The sequence below is a fragment of the Amphiprion ocellaris genome, chromosome 10, assembly GCF_022539595.1.
Source record: "Amphiprion ocellaris isolate individual 3 ecotype Okinawa chromosome 10, ASM2253959v1, whole genome shotgun sequence".
NCBI classification, from domain to species: domain Eukaryota; kingdom Metazoa; phylum Chordata; class Actinopteri; family Pomacentridae; genus Amphiprion; species Amphiprion ocellaris.
The window spans coordinates 7366817-7381504 of record NC_072775.1 but is presented as its reverse complement, the minus strand read 5'-3'; the positions used below and the strand labels follow the sequence as shown (position 1 = coordinate 7381504).

The 14688-nt window shown below is 39.7% G+C and overlaps 1 protein-coding gene across 4 annotated transcripts in view; it reads left to right on the top strand.

Moving 5' to 3' along the window:
• The window catches only part of LOC111584813 (uncharacterized), a 174139-nt gene that overhangs the window by 95313 nt on the left and 64138 nt on the right, over positions 1–14688 (top strand). For all 4 annotated transcript variants that reach the window (XM_035941008.2, XM_023294092.3, XM_055014329.1 and 1 more), the window contains exon 5: positions 4201–4368. In XM_035941008.2, the coding sequence (XP_035796901.2) occupies positions 4201–4368 (168 nt within the window). The remainder of the gene's footprint in view (positions 1–4200; positions 4369–14688) is intronic.

Below are 14688 nucleotides of genomic sequence, written 5' to 3'. Positions count from 1 at the left end.
TCCCCCTTCCGGTTCACTCCAGTATGAAATGGCAGAAAATGTATTCATGCTGCCAGGGGTGTGTGTGTGTGCGCCCCCCAAAAAAACACTGCAGCGATGTTATTATCTCCGGATGAAGTGAAGGCAAAGCGACGTGTTTAAAGACAGACGTCAGCAAAGGTTTGTGAACTTTAATGCAGGACAGATTGCAAAGAACCTGTCTGCCGTGTGTGTGTGTGTGTGTCTTCTCACTGTGTCTCTGTGTCACACATGTCACCTCGGGGCAAGAAGTTTTTTATTTTTGAGTTTTTCCAGCACCGTATCTCAGAGGGGGAACCGCAGCTCACTTGACGTAGAGTTTCTAACCGTCTGATGCTGTTTCTGATTGAAGCTGAGGCTCCTTGAAGTTGTTGTTGGTTTTTTTTTGTTTGCATGTGAAGGTATGAACCTGCACGTGCGTGTTCGTTCTCCCCATGTGGGTCACAGGTGGCAGAGACTTGTGTTTCGCTCAATGACTGTCGGCGTTTCGTAATTGATTGCCTTGACATGTGAGGACCTCAGTAAAAACCAAAAGAGAGCCGCAGCGCTTTTTGAAATGCTAATCGGGGAATGTAAGCCTAATTCCACACTGTGTATTAGCCATGACACTGCGCTATTAGACCAGCTTTAGTATTCGGAACATGTCCGCTCCCTTCTCCCTTCTTCATCTCTCCGCTCTCTATCTCCCTTTTTCAATCACCCCGTTTCTTGTTGGCTCCATCACTAAAGGTCTTATTCAGAATGTGCACTCAGAGACGAGCACATTTGCTCATATATTCAGTTTGTTTGCTTATGAATTCCGCTCAGAAACCTCCACATATTTCTGCCTGGTCGTTAGCATTCAAAACAGCCAGTGTTGAATGTGATTCACCTTGAGCTGCCAAGTCATCCAGGCCGGTGTTTTGGCTGATGTTGGGCACGAGCAGCCAGCGCTTGATGTGCAACATCCAATCACATGTAGCAGAATGAGGCCATTTACACTGAGGAGGTGATCGATGTTGAACGCGTGTAAGCGATGCGTCTTGGTGTGCCGTTAAAGAGTGTGAGACACAGATCGAGATTTTACGCTCCGTCAGCATGCCTAGCTGTCGCCGAGTGGTGATTTATCATTTCCATATGAGCCTCTTCACGTATCTGTGTTTATGTATTTGTGTGTCTGTGTGTCTTTCCGTGTGCCTTCAACGGGACATTAAGTTATATATTGGCGCTGTCAAATGGAAAGTGAGTGTCTCCTAAATGTCAGAAAAGCTGTCAAATTGTCAGGAAAAGCAGACATGTCTGCAGCCTGATGACAGTGCGCCTCGATATTGTCCAGTAGTTTCGGAAAGGGCTTCCGAAATGCCACAGAGGTCTGAAAACAACTTTATCCATCAATTAGAGTCAAGACACTTTAATTACTCAGCACAAGTTCTGGGTTTTTTTTTTTTTTACACAGAAGTAACTTTAGGACTTTTTTTCTAACTTTGATAATGACCAAACTACAGCTAACATCACTGACAAGTTTATGCCACAACTCACACAAAACAAGTACAGAAATAAATTACTGTCTGGTTCTTGAGCATCAGAAAACTTCACACTCTGCTTTATACTGAATTAGTTAGTTGTATCTATTGGATTTAGTAATGGGCATACAATATAAAGGAGGTGGGAAATGTGGTTTCAAAGAATCATGTGCAAGATAAAGTAAAGCCCCAGATTTGTGCCAAATTTCAGTTTATGCTGTTTTTTTTTAATTGCCCAGTAAGTTTCTTCTGGCTGGAAATGACACAATGTGTCAGTAATCAATGGGAACACATTTCTTTGTCACTACATGAATTAAACAATTGCTAAGAAGCTTTCTTCATGTCTCCACTGGCATTTTATTCCACTCCTGCTTTGAGACGATCTCCAGGTTCTTGACATTTGAAGACTTCTTTGTCATCATTGTGGTCTCCACAGATTTTCAATGGGACATTCCAGTCCACTCCAACATGCTGATACTACTTTTTAAAAACTATTTCTTCGCCAGTTGTGATGGAAGATCATTTCAGATCTTGTCTTGTTGGAAGATCCAATGATAACACAGGCCAAGTTTTCCTGCACACTGCCTGAACTTTTGTAATGATGCTGCTGACAAAGTTGCCTGGACCATTGGCGAAAAAAACAACCCCAAAGCTTAAACATTGAGATCATGTTCTTGGGGTTGAACACGTTTCTTATCTTTTACCAAACAAAAGCCACGTCCTTGTGTCCAAATAAATCCATTTTCCAGAAGCTTTCTTCTTGGTCCAGGTGAGCTTTTATGAGCCCCTCTTGAAGACGTGGAGTCCTTCTTTGTCTTCATCCATGGAGACCAACCTTGTTCAATGTCTGTTGGTGTGTCTGCCTTGAGATATTGAACCAGTATTGTTTAGATTTATCAGAATGGTCCTGGTGGTGATCCTTGAATTCTTCTTGACTCTTGCAATACCATTTATGTAAGTACAACAGTCATTTAGGGCTTCCTACCACAACCTTTGAGGTTTTCACAGTGTGGAGCTCTGTGTGCTTTTTGATTATAGTTCGCACTGTGGCCACTGAAATGTGAAAATCTGTGGATGTGCTTTTATACCCTTACGACATCTTATGAGCAGCAGCTCTATTTCGCTGATGGATCCTAGTAACAAGCTCTCTAAGCTCACTAAGCTCAATAAGGCTGAGGCCTTGACCTGCAATTGACCAGTAAATGACTAGAGGACTACTGTGTCAGCTTTTTCCATTTATATTAGTATTAGCACTCTATAATATGGTAGAAATGAGCAGGATCATTTGGAATTGCATAGAAGCTGAATTTTCTCTGAATAATTTGGAGCAAAGCAATTTTAGTAAAAATGTGAAGCAAAACAAAAACATTCAAAATTCAGTGTCATTTCGCCCCTGAAAAAAACTAATGGTAAATAAATTTTACTTTATCACTATAAATCAACACTACATTTTTGAGATTTTACAGTGTAATAATAAGCTGGTCAGTGGATTTTCAGTGCTTATGGGTGGGCAAATACTTGGATAAATTAGACAAATTTAGCAGCTAAATGTACTGATAGTTATGAAAAAAAACTGATACTGGTTGCTTTATGTCCCAACTGATCTGTTGTTATCATTTATTTAATCAATCAACAATTGACAAACCATTATGTTATCAACGAAGGACCCAATAAAAACAAAGACTGATTAACAGGAGGACATATTATGTAAAATAAATTTGACAAATTGTAAAAAATTTTTACTGAAGTAACACTAGAGGCAAGAGTTTAAATATTCAGAATCGTTTAATTTTAAGTCTTACAAGTTTTAAGTTTCTCTGATTGACTGACCAATTAGTAAAGTTTCTAAGAAAGAGCTGCAGAGCATCAGGACCTAAGCCCATTAAATAACAACTTATTAACATTTATAGCTGCAGGCGAAATGGCTTACTGAAAAATCAAGAAACCCCCGACCTTTTATTAATGACATACTAACATGTGTAACTGCAGTCTTGATGAAGTCCTTAATAAAGGGTCACGACGTTCTCAGTTCATAATGGGCAGTCAGATGTGCCGCTATAAATGTTAATAAGTCATTAATATAAGGTCAGGGTGTCTATTATGATTCTCAATCCAACACCACATAAGATATTTAGTTCAAGTCAGCAGTTATTCCACTTGCCCCCTCCTCAGCCATTAGCAAACACCTTTTACATTACAATGATTCATCCAGTCAGGCGTCAATATTATTACAAATGGCACATTGCTGGTCCACAAAATCTCAATAAGTGATTGTTAACTAGCAATATGGTCATTAGCCGCAGCTTGTAAACCCATAAAGTGCGGCTATTAGAAAGTGATACCTGCTGGTGTCTGGTAAAGTCATAAACACATAATACAGAAGGTGAGATAAGGCTCTCGTATGCTTAACAAGATATTCCATCGTTAAATATGTGAATATGGCTGGACGACTTCCAACTTTGCCTTTGTTTCAGAGCCGAACGTGGGCCAGAAAGTGCATTTTGGAAGCCAGAGGGTTCGGAGCCGACTAATCATAGAGTCATAAATATTGATCAGAAAACCATTTTAGTTTCACACAGATGTATTGTGGTCATTTGGTGCTGTTTTCCCACAGTAATAAAAAACTTCCTTTAAATGTGTCACGGCCACCCTGATGCTACTGTGTGCGTTTTCTCTGCAGGTATTCTACGTACAGCTGTACCCGACATGGACAGAGAAACCCAGGACCAGTACCTGGTGGTGCTGCAGGCCAAAGACATGGGCGGCCACCTGGGAGGACTATCTGGGACCACCACCGTCACTGTCAGGCTCACCGATGTCAACGACAACCCTCCTCGCTTTACCCAGAGTGAGTAGCTCATACAGCCACCCACAGGGGCAGAATTGCTACCAGGAGTAGAGCTGCAGCACAAGATAATAACAGAAAATTACTGTATGTTAGGCATGCTGCGCTTTCTGTATGCACACACATGTACAATAATTATATGTGCTTCATTCCACATGCACACAAACACACAATGTTGGTTCATTAGAGTTCGGAGCAGCAGATTGCTGGGGCATCACCTCGTTAGAACAATGCGGTATCAAGCGAGCTGTCAGTCACCGCAAAGTAGCAGAAATTGCTTGTGTTAACTTTCTATTATTCATTATGTAGAAAAGCTCGACAGGAAACAAACACTGCATAAACACTGTGTGTGTTTTTGCACCAGAAGGCAGAAGGGTTCTCAGACCTTTTTGACCTGCAGGTCCTGTCAGGATTTTCACAGCAGCAGTCAGGCAGAGGAGACTCCTGCAGGGCTGCAAAGTACCTCATCAAACATTCAGTCATGGATTTAACTCGCCTCTGCAGTGATAGATCAGCTCCTATTTCCAACTGCAGCTGTACTGTCACATTATATCACGTAATCTGACAGGACTTCGATGTAAGCGGACCCGATTGACATTTAAATTAATTCCACTGTTTGTAATCATGGAGTTATTCTAGTGCAAAAGATAAATGGAAAAGTTCTGCCTCACATGTAGCTTTGACTTATACTGCTGATGAATTGACTTAAATTACTCTTGTTGTCTCGTCTACTATTGCATTACTATAAACAAAATGCACACCCAAGCCATCATTTTTCATAATGGCTGCTGGTCACCACAAAGATTCCATAATCAAGATGGATTATTAGACATTATTATCCTAGTTGGACATTAAACTGTTAATCATTAAATCAAACATGAAGCTGTTGATCATTCTTTTAGTTAGGAGGTGATTGTGCTGGTGGGAGAACTCCCTATGCAGCACTGCTCACTTCACTTTATTTGTCCATCTCTGTTGTTGCATACAGGCCGATATTAATGAATCCTGTCTTTGCTACACTGCCAAAAAAAAGAATATAAATCAGTAGGTGGGTCCTTTATTACCTTCAAAAGCACAAGCCGGTTAGTCCTCCTGTGAATGATCAAGGGAACCAAGTGGCCTTGATGGCCAATGTTCTTGTCATCCTTTACTTAATGTCATCCTTTCTGCCTTTTCTCATCTAAGCAAGCTCGCTTCCCTCCAGTTTAATTGCGGACCTTCCTCCAATTAAAGTGGAGATAGGGGAAGTCGGAATATAGCTTTTGAACATTTGCACTTGATTTGGATTCTTAGAAAGGCTGATAAGACATATAACTTACCTTTTCATCAAGGGGTGCTGTAGAAATAGATCACTTCTTTCCAGGAAAAGTAATAGTTGTTGTTAGGCGGAATTATCAGACTGTGATTTCCCAAGCAATAATATGATTGCAGTTTAAAAATACAGTATTATTTGTAGATTAAACTCAAGACTGTGTAGTTTTGAGGGAAAGTTTCTGTGTGCATTAATCCTGTTAAAGGTTCTACATGGACTTCAGACTTCTGGATGTCAGCGCAGTATTTCATTACTCTGATCATAACAGCTACTATAGAATAGAATAGAATGGCTTTATTGTCATCATACATGGGGGCATAACGAAAATATAAATAGCTTCCGCTGGACGGTGCATTAATATCAAGCATTAAGAAATAAAATATCAACATTAAATAATAAAATCAAATGTACATATAAAACAAGACAATCTTAACAATGACAACTTATGCAAAGGAGGCCAGATATGTACAATATGGGAGGTAAATGAAATGGAATAAAAAGCAATAGAATAGAATAAATATGGTCAGGAAATTGCACATAAGCAACATTTGAACCACTTAAAGTGACATTGTGCATTCAGGCAGACAGGTGTTTTGAGTTCAGGAGTCTGATGGACCATGGGTAGAATTACAATTATAGAATCATTACTCCACATCACTACATAGCAGATAGTTGTTTGCTGCTTTATTAGTGCATTTTTTAAATTTTATGTTCAAAGTTGTGTGTAATGCACCTTTAAGATCATGAATACTGAGTCTGAAAAGTCAATTAAAATTATTTAATTCTTGGTGGAAAAAGTGAGAAGCCCACATGTTAGTGGGGATTTTAATACTGCTTGATCATGTTTAGATGTAATAATGATATTCAAAAGCAAAAGGAGCATGAATTTTCACACAAATTGTGTTTTAAAGTACCCTCATGCCCCCCACCTGCCTCAGCTGCAGAGCCACCTGGTGACTGTGATAATCAGCAGGGAGTCGAACTACAATAACATCTTTTGATTTTAGATCAAAGTGATTCACCTGCCCTCTTTTACCTCACCACTGTTAGCTGCAGTGCACGTGCCGCAGACATTGTTTCTTGTACCTTTCACTGTGGATTTTTTGGAAACACTGTAGAATGAGCAGAATTCACACACACAGTTCAGACTCTCAAATAAAATGACAGACAGAAAAGTTTGCACACTAAGGGTTAGCCGGCAAATTGAGAATGACACGGCTCTTGTTTTTTTTTTTTGACCTGCTTAGAAGTAATGTTAATCAGGCTTCAGTCTAGTTGGCCAAATTACAGCTGTGTCCCTGGAAGTGACATTGCTACACAATTACACAGCCATTTTGACATGAAATAGTAGGTAAACACAGGTGTTACTAATGACATTAATTAAGGTTCTGCACCTAAATAGAGAACCTTTATTAATGCCATTAGTAACACCTGTGTTTACCTACTATTTCATGTCAAAATGGCTGTGAAAAGGGTCTGCTGCCTTCCCAATTACATCTGTATGCAACATAACCTCTGGCTGGATACAGAGGCGGTGTTTTTTTTTTTTTCTGTTTGTTTTTTTAATGACTGGAGAGCCACATTTATGAACTGCATCAGTCAGCCAGAGGTGGTTGGGGTGGATGGTGGGCCGACAAAACGCACACCAGAGACTTGGATTCCTATCTGGACTTCTGTCAGTTGTTCAGTTCAAGGAACACAAGTGCTTTGGTTGAAGTTAGAAAGGGGTTGTGATTTTGATCAAGTGCAAAAAAACCCACGCTATGTTTCAAATCATGGTGAATTTTTGGAACGTTAATTAAGCGTTTTGAGTGCTGAAAGCTTACAAAAAGATTAGTTGGATAATGCTACAGTCAAAACAAGTGGATATTGTATTATACAATTGGATTTTTTGGCAGAAAAATACACACGGCCAGAGATCATAGAACTGATACACTCAGTATTGCAACTTGCCAGTTACATTTCTCAGAGAAAATCTAATCCTGTGGCAATTATGTTTCTTTCTATCATCCATACTATTTCTGTTCAGGAACATAATTTCTACATGACAGAATGGTCAAATTAACAGTAGATAACTAACTCTGTCACATCATATAGCTTGTTCATACCGTTAATTAGGCAAGTTATTAAAATTATGACTTCAGCAGTAAATTAATTTGTTCAGATCTTCATTTAACTGTGGCATAGGAAAAGTGTTACATAAATGCTCCTCGGTTTCCTATCCGACAGGTGCAGGAGCAGGTAAACATTGACATAGTATAGCAGAGTGCAGATGGATGCAAGAAAGGAGCTGTCAGGAGTTGGATGGGCAGACGGTGAAGGGTTTCTTGTCCAGTAGAGCAGCGGCTTTCAATGGCAACATTGAACTAATGATGTCCTGGGGTGGGAGGTTTGTTGGTCGAGTTGAACCCCTATCAAAGATGGCATTTTGGAATCAGGCTGCACTGAGGTCTGGAGGGCTTCTTGGAGGAAAACGGGACTCGCTCTGATCCGTCTGGGTGATGAAGAGCCTCATGATGCCAGCGGCTGCTTTAAAAACTCACCAAAACCTCCCTGCTGCCTCGTCTGTTCCTGCCTGTGACTCCCTGCATGTGTGTGCTGTATTGAATACACTGATGTTGGCCTGCAGTTTGTGTGTTTGCGAGTGTGCCCACATATTCCCACGTTTGTGTTTGTGTATTTCTGTGTGTATCCCTGATCCTCTGCTTGGCTTTTTCTTCCTCCTGTGTTCCCTCACGCACTCGTGCTCCCTTGTGCTTGTGCGAACACCATCAAAGCCAGCCACCCTGCCGCTCTACTCAATTACACACCCAGGCTTTTAGAAAGACACCCTCAAATCCGGCCCCCGCGTCTCCCAAGGTCAACACTGCTTATTCCTTGTGGCATTTAGCAGAAGGAGAGGATTACACTGGAGCGTACGAACCAGGTATCGGCTGTACATTATAGCCTTAACAAGGAGGGGGAAAAAAATGGGTCCGGCTTTGTGGGCTCGTCTTTTCACGGCGCCCTAGAATTCCTCCCCATCTGAAACATGATTTCAGGAACTAAGTGGGTTTGTTGTGTGTACAGTTTTGAATGCTGTCAAGGGATTTCTTATGCCTGGAGGAGGCAGTATAGCGAAAGGAAAGTAGGCTACCGTACAGATTGTAGTTGTTTTTTGGTCAAATAATAAGTGGAAAATCTGGGATATTTTCAGATGCTTCTTTGGTAAACATAACGCTCTAACCACACTTTGCTTTGGGGCCTATTATCAAATGGCATACTCTGTGCTCCAAATGTATTTGGACAGCAACCTGTTCTTTTATGTTTTAGTTTTGCATTTCTTGGCAGAAAAGAAGCTTTAATTTGATTTTCATCCATATCAAATGAACTTTTTAAAGGTAGAAGTGCTTTTTGAACATTTTAAAGTGGCAACAAAGTAATCATTTATCGTAAGATGCTGAAAATACCTCGAGATTATTTGAAGTCTTCATCCCAGAAATATCATCGCACTCATGATTTTTTCCTGCTGTGTAAGCACTCACAGAACTGGATGTGCTTGCTTTTCATGACAGTGTGTTAGAATTTGAGCTCATAAACTTTTGTTTTTAACCGCTGCCCCAAAATGTGCAATTAACCAAGCAGGCAGATGTAAAAACTGTGCTAAAAGGAAGTTTTTGTTGCTGTCTCATTTCACATCAACTCATTCCCTAATTAAAGTGTTAATTATGTTAGTGCAGTGTTGAATACATGGAAGACTAGTTGTATGACGGTAAACAAGGTTTCAAATCACACCTCAAATTATAAACTTCATGTCGCAAAGCTTGAGGATAGGAGTAGATGACTTTCTGCACCTCTGGTAATCCACAGGGAAATTAACATGATGGGACTTCTGCAGCTCCATAAAGCTTTGTACGATAGAGTTGTGGTTTAATAATTTATGACTATGCATCCTCCCAATTCTCTCTGGGATAAATTGAAATAGAGGCCAGGAGCATCTGCTGGAAGAGTACCTAAAAATAAGATGACCACTTAATTTAATACAAAGAACAACCTTTTTTTAAAACAAAAAAAAAAAAAAAAAAAAAACCAACAACATTCTAACCACTCAGGAAAGTAGGTTATTTAAGAGGTGAACATGCCTGGAATACTGAGATGCTGAGGAAATAGACACATTTTAAAAAATGAAACTGTTTGTGGACTTATTTTTAGTGTTCCATTCTCCCACACATTATTTCCATTAAATATCATATCAGCGAAATCATCCAACACAGTAAACAGCTTTACTCAGTAGTCTCCTCTTTCCACTTTAGTTTTTATCACCTCCTACATACAGTACGAAAACTGAATGCAAATATTGTTTTACCAATTTCCACACTGACGCCTGATGAAGTGATATATGGAAGACGAAGTAAACAGACAAACTAAAGGAAAGAAATATGCAAGCACTTGCCTTTGACATTTAAAAACATAGAAATAAACATGACCCAGTTCTTCCTGTTGCATGAGAAAACTCCCAGTATCGCAGTGTATTAGAAGACAATGGCATATCGCAATCACATGCTACTGTCAGACTGAGGCGTGTTCTTTCAGGAAAATCTCATTTCTGTTTAACTAGCAGTGCCTGTTTGAAATGGGCCGACTGCTTGGCTTCCAGTATTGCTGTGTACAGCTTTCTCAATACGAACACTGACTGTGTGAGGTTATCTAAAGTTTAATAAACTCAAATTAGCTGACACCTTGATGGGTGTAACTGGCACCACTGAGAAAGATCATGTTTCATGCTTTCAATTAATGATGATTTTATTGTTTTTTTCCAATGATTTTCTCTATTACTCAACTAAAATGAAACTTAACTTGAAATATATATATACAGTCATGGAAAAAAAATGATTAGTCCGCCCTTGTTTTCTTCAATTTATTGTTCATTAATTAATGCTTGGTACCACTAAAGGTATATTACCTGAAGAATACAATGAACCCAAAAAAAATGCAGCTGATTCCATAATACTTTATGTCTTATTTGACATGCTTAAGCTTAATTGTATTCCAGGGTATAAGAGGCCATTTCACATCATCAGCAGCACTGCACATGCAAAGGCCTAGAGTGGTTTCCTGCTGACATTCAAGTCGTAGCACAACTCAGAAGTTGTCAGCTCTCATATAATGCCTAAAACTAAAGAATTATGTGAAGACACAAAGGCAGACATCTTGCATTGCTGGAAATTGGCATGATTGAGGGACAGGTAGGGAAAAAATCTCCAAGATTACACCAAGAAAAAACAAACTGAACATTGCTAGCCAATTTTGGTAGTGTTCCAATGCAATGGAACACTCTTTCTACCCCAGCAGACGACCGTCACTCATCCGTTCCTGTGTCAGGAATCGTCGTCAGACCTCCAGGGACCTTAAAGATGACTGAACACTGTGGAGAGATGTGACTTGTTCGGTGAGGACAGTTGGACACCGACTTCTTGTAGCTGGTCTGAAGACGAATGGCTGTAGTCGTCAAAAACAATGGTTATGTAATCAAGTACTAACTCCTGTGTGTATCATGTGATTAAAACAGGGAGTAAAGAAACATGGAAAAGCATTGTTTTTGGCAGTACAGTGCCATAGCTATTGATTTAAGAACTGAAGTGATTTTGGTTATAATCAAGAAAACCATGGAAAATGTCTAGATATCAGCTCTGAAATTAAACTTTTATGAGCTGTTTTTATATTTATCATTATATGTGTTCAAACAAATGTACCTTTAGTTGTACCAGGCTTTAAAATGAACAAGAAATTAAAGAAAACAAGGGTGATCTAATAATTTTTCAATGACTGTATATCAAAGTCTTATCTAATCAATGTTTCAACAATCTTGTAATCATCATCATCTAATTTCCACATCAGTCCTGTGCTACATTGTCATAGCACCACAGTGACCTTGCTTTGCTATGACATAAAGACACTGGACCTCAAATTTAAAAGGACACATATATTATTTTTAATGAATATACATCAAATGAAGTCTGTCCCTGAACATTAGAATCAGTATTTTTACATAAGTACTTGACTTAAACCTTAAAATGGTTATGACACTGATTCCCTTCATCACTGGAATAACATGCAGCTTAGATGATTATGGGCAAATGTATTTTTGCATGAGTGTGGGACACAGACAGTAACTAAATTCATTTACATTTACAGATAGAAACAGCAGTCTCTAATGAGTTTAAGTCATTTTGTCACTCATATATGAGCATTATTGTAAATAGAAAATAGAAAACTGCAGATGGAGACGGTGAATTAACATTTAGAAAATCTTTTTCAAGTTCTACTACTAATTGACGAAGTTACACGTCTTGACAATCCTAATAGCTTGTATTGTGTTTATAAAAAGACAGTCAACAGGACTGTGTTGTCTCAACAACATCCTCCAGGATGCTTTTACTTTAACGTCTTGTGCAACATTTATACTGGTGTGATCAACCATTTCCAGCATTGTTGGATCTCTTTCTAAAATACTCCCACACTTAAGATAATTGTGTGACAGTTTTTTAAGCTACATGGTCTTACTGTTGTCAGAAACTTCTGTTTTTTTTTGTGTGTTTTTTTTTTTTTTTTTAAATTGTTTTTAAGTTTCTTAAGAAATGCTCATCCAAACTACACTACCAGTCAAAAGTTTGGACACGCCTTCTCATTCAATGTTTTCTTCTATATTTTTACTATTTTCTACATTGTAGATACATACTGAAGACATCAAATCTAAGCAAGATATATGGAATTATGCAGCAAACAAACAACTGTGATGTAACTCTAAATAAGTTTTATATTCTAGATTCCTCAAAGTAGCCACCCTTTGTTTTGATGACAGCTTTGCAAACCTTTGGCCTTCTCTCAATGAGCTTCATAATGTAGTCACCAAGGTTAACCCTTTGATGCCCTACATGGGTTAAGAGATACCCATTTTCCATTTAATATGGGTCACTTTCGACCCATGTTGTGAATCAAACAGTTACTTTGTGGGATTTCTTGACTTCTTAATGGGACTGGGACCATCAGTTGTGTTGTGCAGAAGTCAGGTTGGTACACAGTTGACAGACAACCGTTATAATCCATATTATGGCAAGAACCAATCAGCTAAGTAAAGAGAAACATCACTTCTTCTCCTTTATAGGAAGCTTCCTTTCGGTTTCATCTGTGAAACACATTCAGTGAAGTCCCTGTACTGTTAACAAATCTTAACTACATTTTCTGCTTTGCTTTCTCATCATGCTCACCAATTTAGCAGTGTGAGATCATGATATGAGATCCTGTTGTAGTCATTATTTATCCTAGCTGCTGTAATTGTGTCATACCATAAAACACATTTTACACACAGGCAGTGCTAAAGCTATTGAATAAATTAATACCTGAAAATATGATTACTGAGCTATAGACTAAAAGAGGAACCTTGAATTCTCACACTCAGTGAATAATTTAAAACACACTTTCTTCCAGTGCATTAGACTTTAGCTTTAATCTAAATCCTCTAAAACTTTCCAGAAAATGACTCACCACCACATTCTTTTATTTGAAATATCAGACAAGGAAATGTCACTCTTTGCTTCATCTCGGTGAAATGTCAACATTTGATGTGCGATGGGGTCCAATGCAGACCTGTGCACCAGCTCTACCTGCTCAAATAAATCTGCAGGCTGTCAAAGGGCAAAACCTTGATTCAATGCCTTGTGACAATTTGTGCAACACACACACACACACACACACACACACACACACACACACACACACACACACACAGAAAATTCCCAGATGCGTCTGCAGACTCATAACTTGGTGAAAACTTTTGGCTTCCTCTGCTCTGCCTGCAAGAGCCGTTTGAATAGCTACAACTCTGCTCGGTGACAAGTCCGCAGACGGAGACGCAGGTGCTGCTTCGCCTTTTTATGTGGATTCCAAACAACCTTGGCTTGCCAGCGGTGCCACATAAAAACGTTGAGGGAGCCATCACTCTCCCAGTTGTTTGATGGATGGAAAGATAGATGGCCTGACAGATGACTACATAGGTAGCGCCAATAAGATCAGTGTCATTTTATGCACCAGAGAGATGAGACAGAGAGAGGGGGAGCGAAAGAGGGAGTAGTTCGGAGAGGGCTTCATCATAAATATTACTAATTCATTTCCTCGGAGAACGAGGCTGCTACAGAGACAGTGTGAATGGGAGGAGACGGAAAAGAGAGAATGAGGAAGTGTGTGTGTGCAAGCGAGTTTTTGTGTTCAAGTTTTTTTTTTCTCCCTGAAAGAGAAAAAGATGGGAGTCGCTAAGAAAGGTGCGATAAAGTTGTCAAAGGAGTGAGACAAAAAAAGGAGAAGCGCAGAGGGAGTGGGTGAGAAATGGCTCAGAGAGGAAACCACAGAGAGGCCGAGGAGACAAGGAGACAAATGTACAAGAAAGGGAGCGGGGGAGTGAATGAAATGGAGGGAGTCGAGAGGGATGAAAAGGGTATTATGTCCTTTAGTGACAACGAGAAAAGGCAAAGAGGCGTACAGACAACAAAGAGGGATGAGTGGGTGACGCTGAAGGTGTGCTTGTGGTGCAACCTTGTGCTGTATTCTTTACCTGTGGCTTCTGCATTCATAGAAATGTATTTTTTCTCGTATTTATATCCTTGCACACCTGCACGACCAGTTGAAGGTGAGGAGACGATCACGCAGAGAAGTGACAGACTTTGTCATCTCTTGTCAGGCACCGACACACACGTATACACATCCCCTCGCTGCCAAAAACACACTCGCGCACTCCTGACTCCCACTCACTCAGTGTGTGCTCTTCACACACCCGGTACCCTCGTGTCCCTTATCACACTCTCTCCCATCTGTTCCTGTTTTAAAACACCCTCAGCGCGCAATCATATTTAGTCAGTGTGGCAGAAAGTGTCTGTGCTGAGAAATCCCACTTGTCAAACCATTCACTTTCACAGTCCCCCCATAAACTACTGCGGCTATTGTTAATGAACATTCCTGTGTTCCCTGCCAAGCAATAA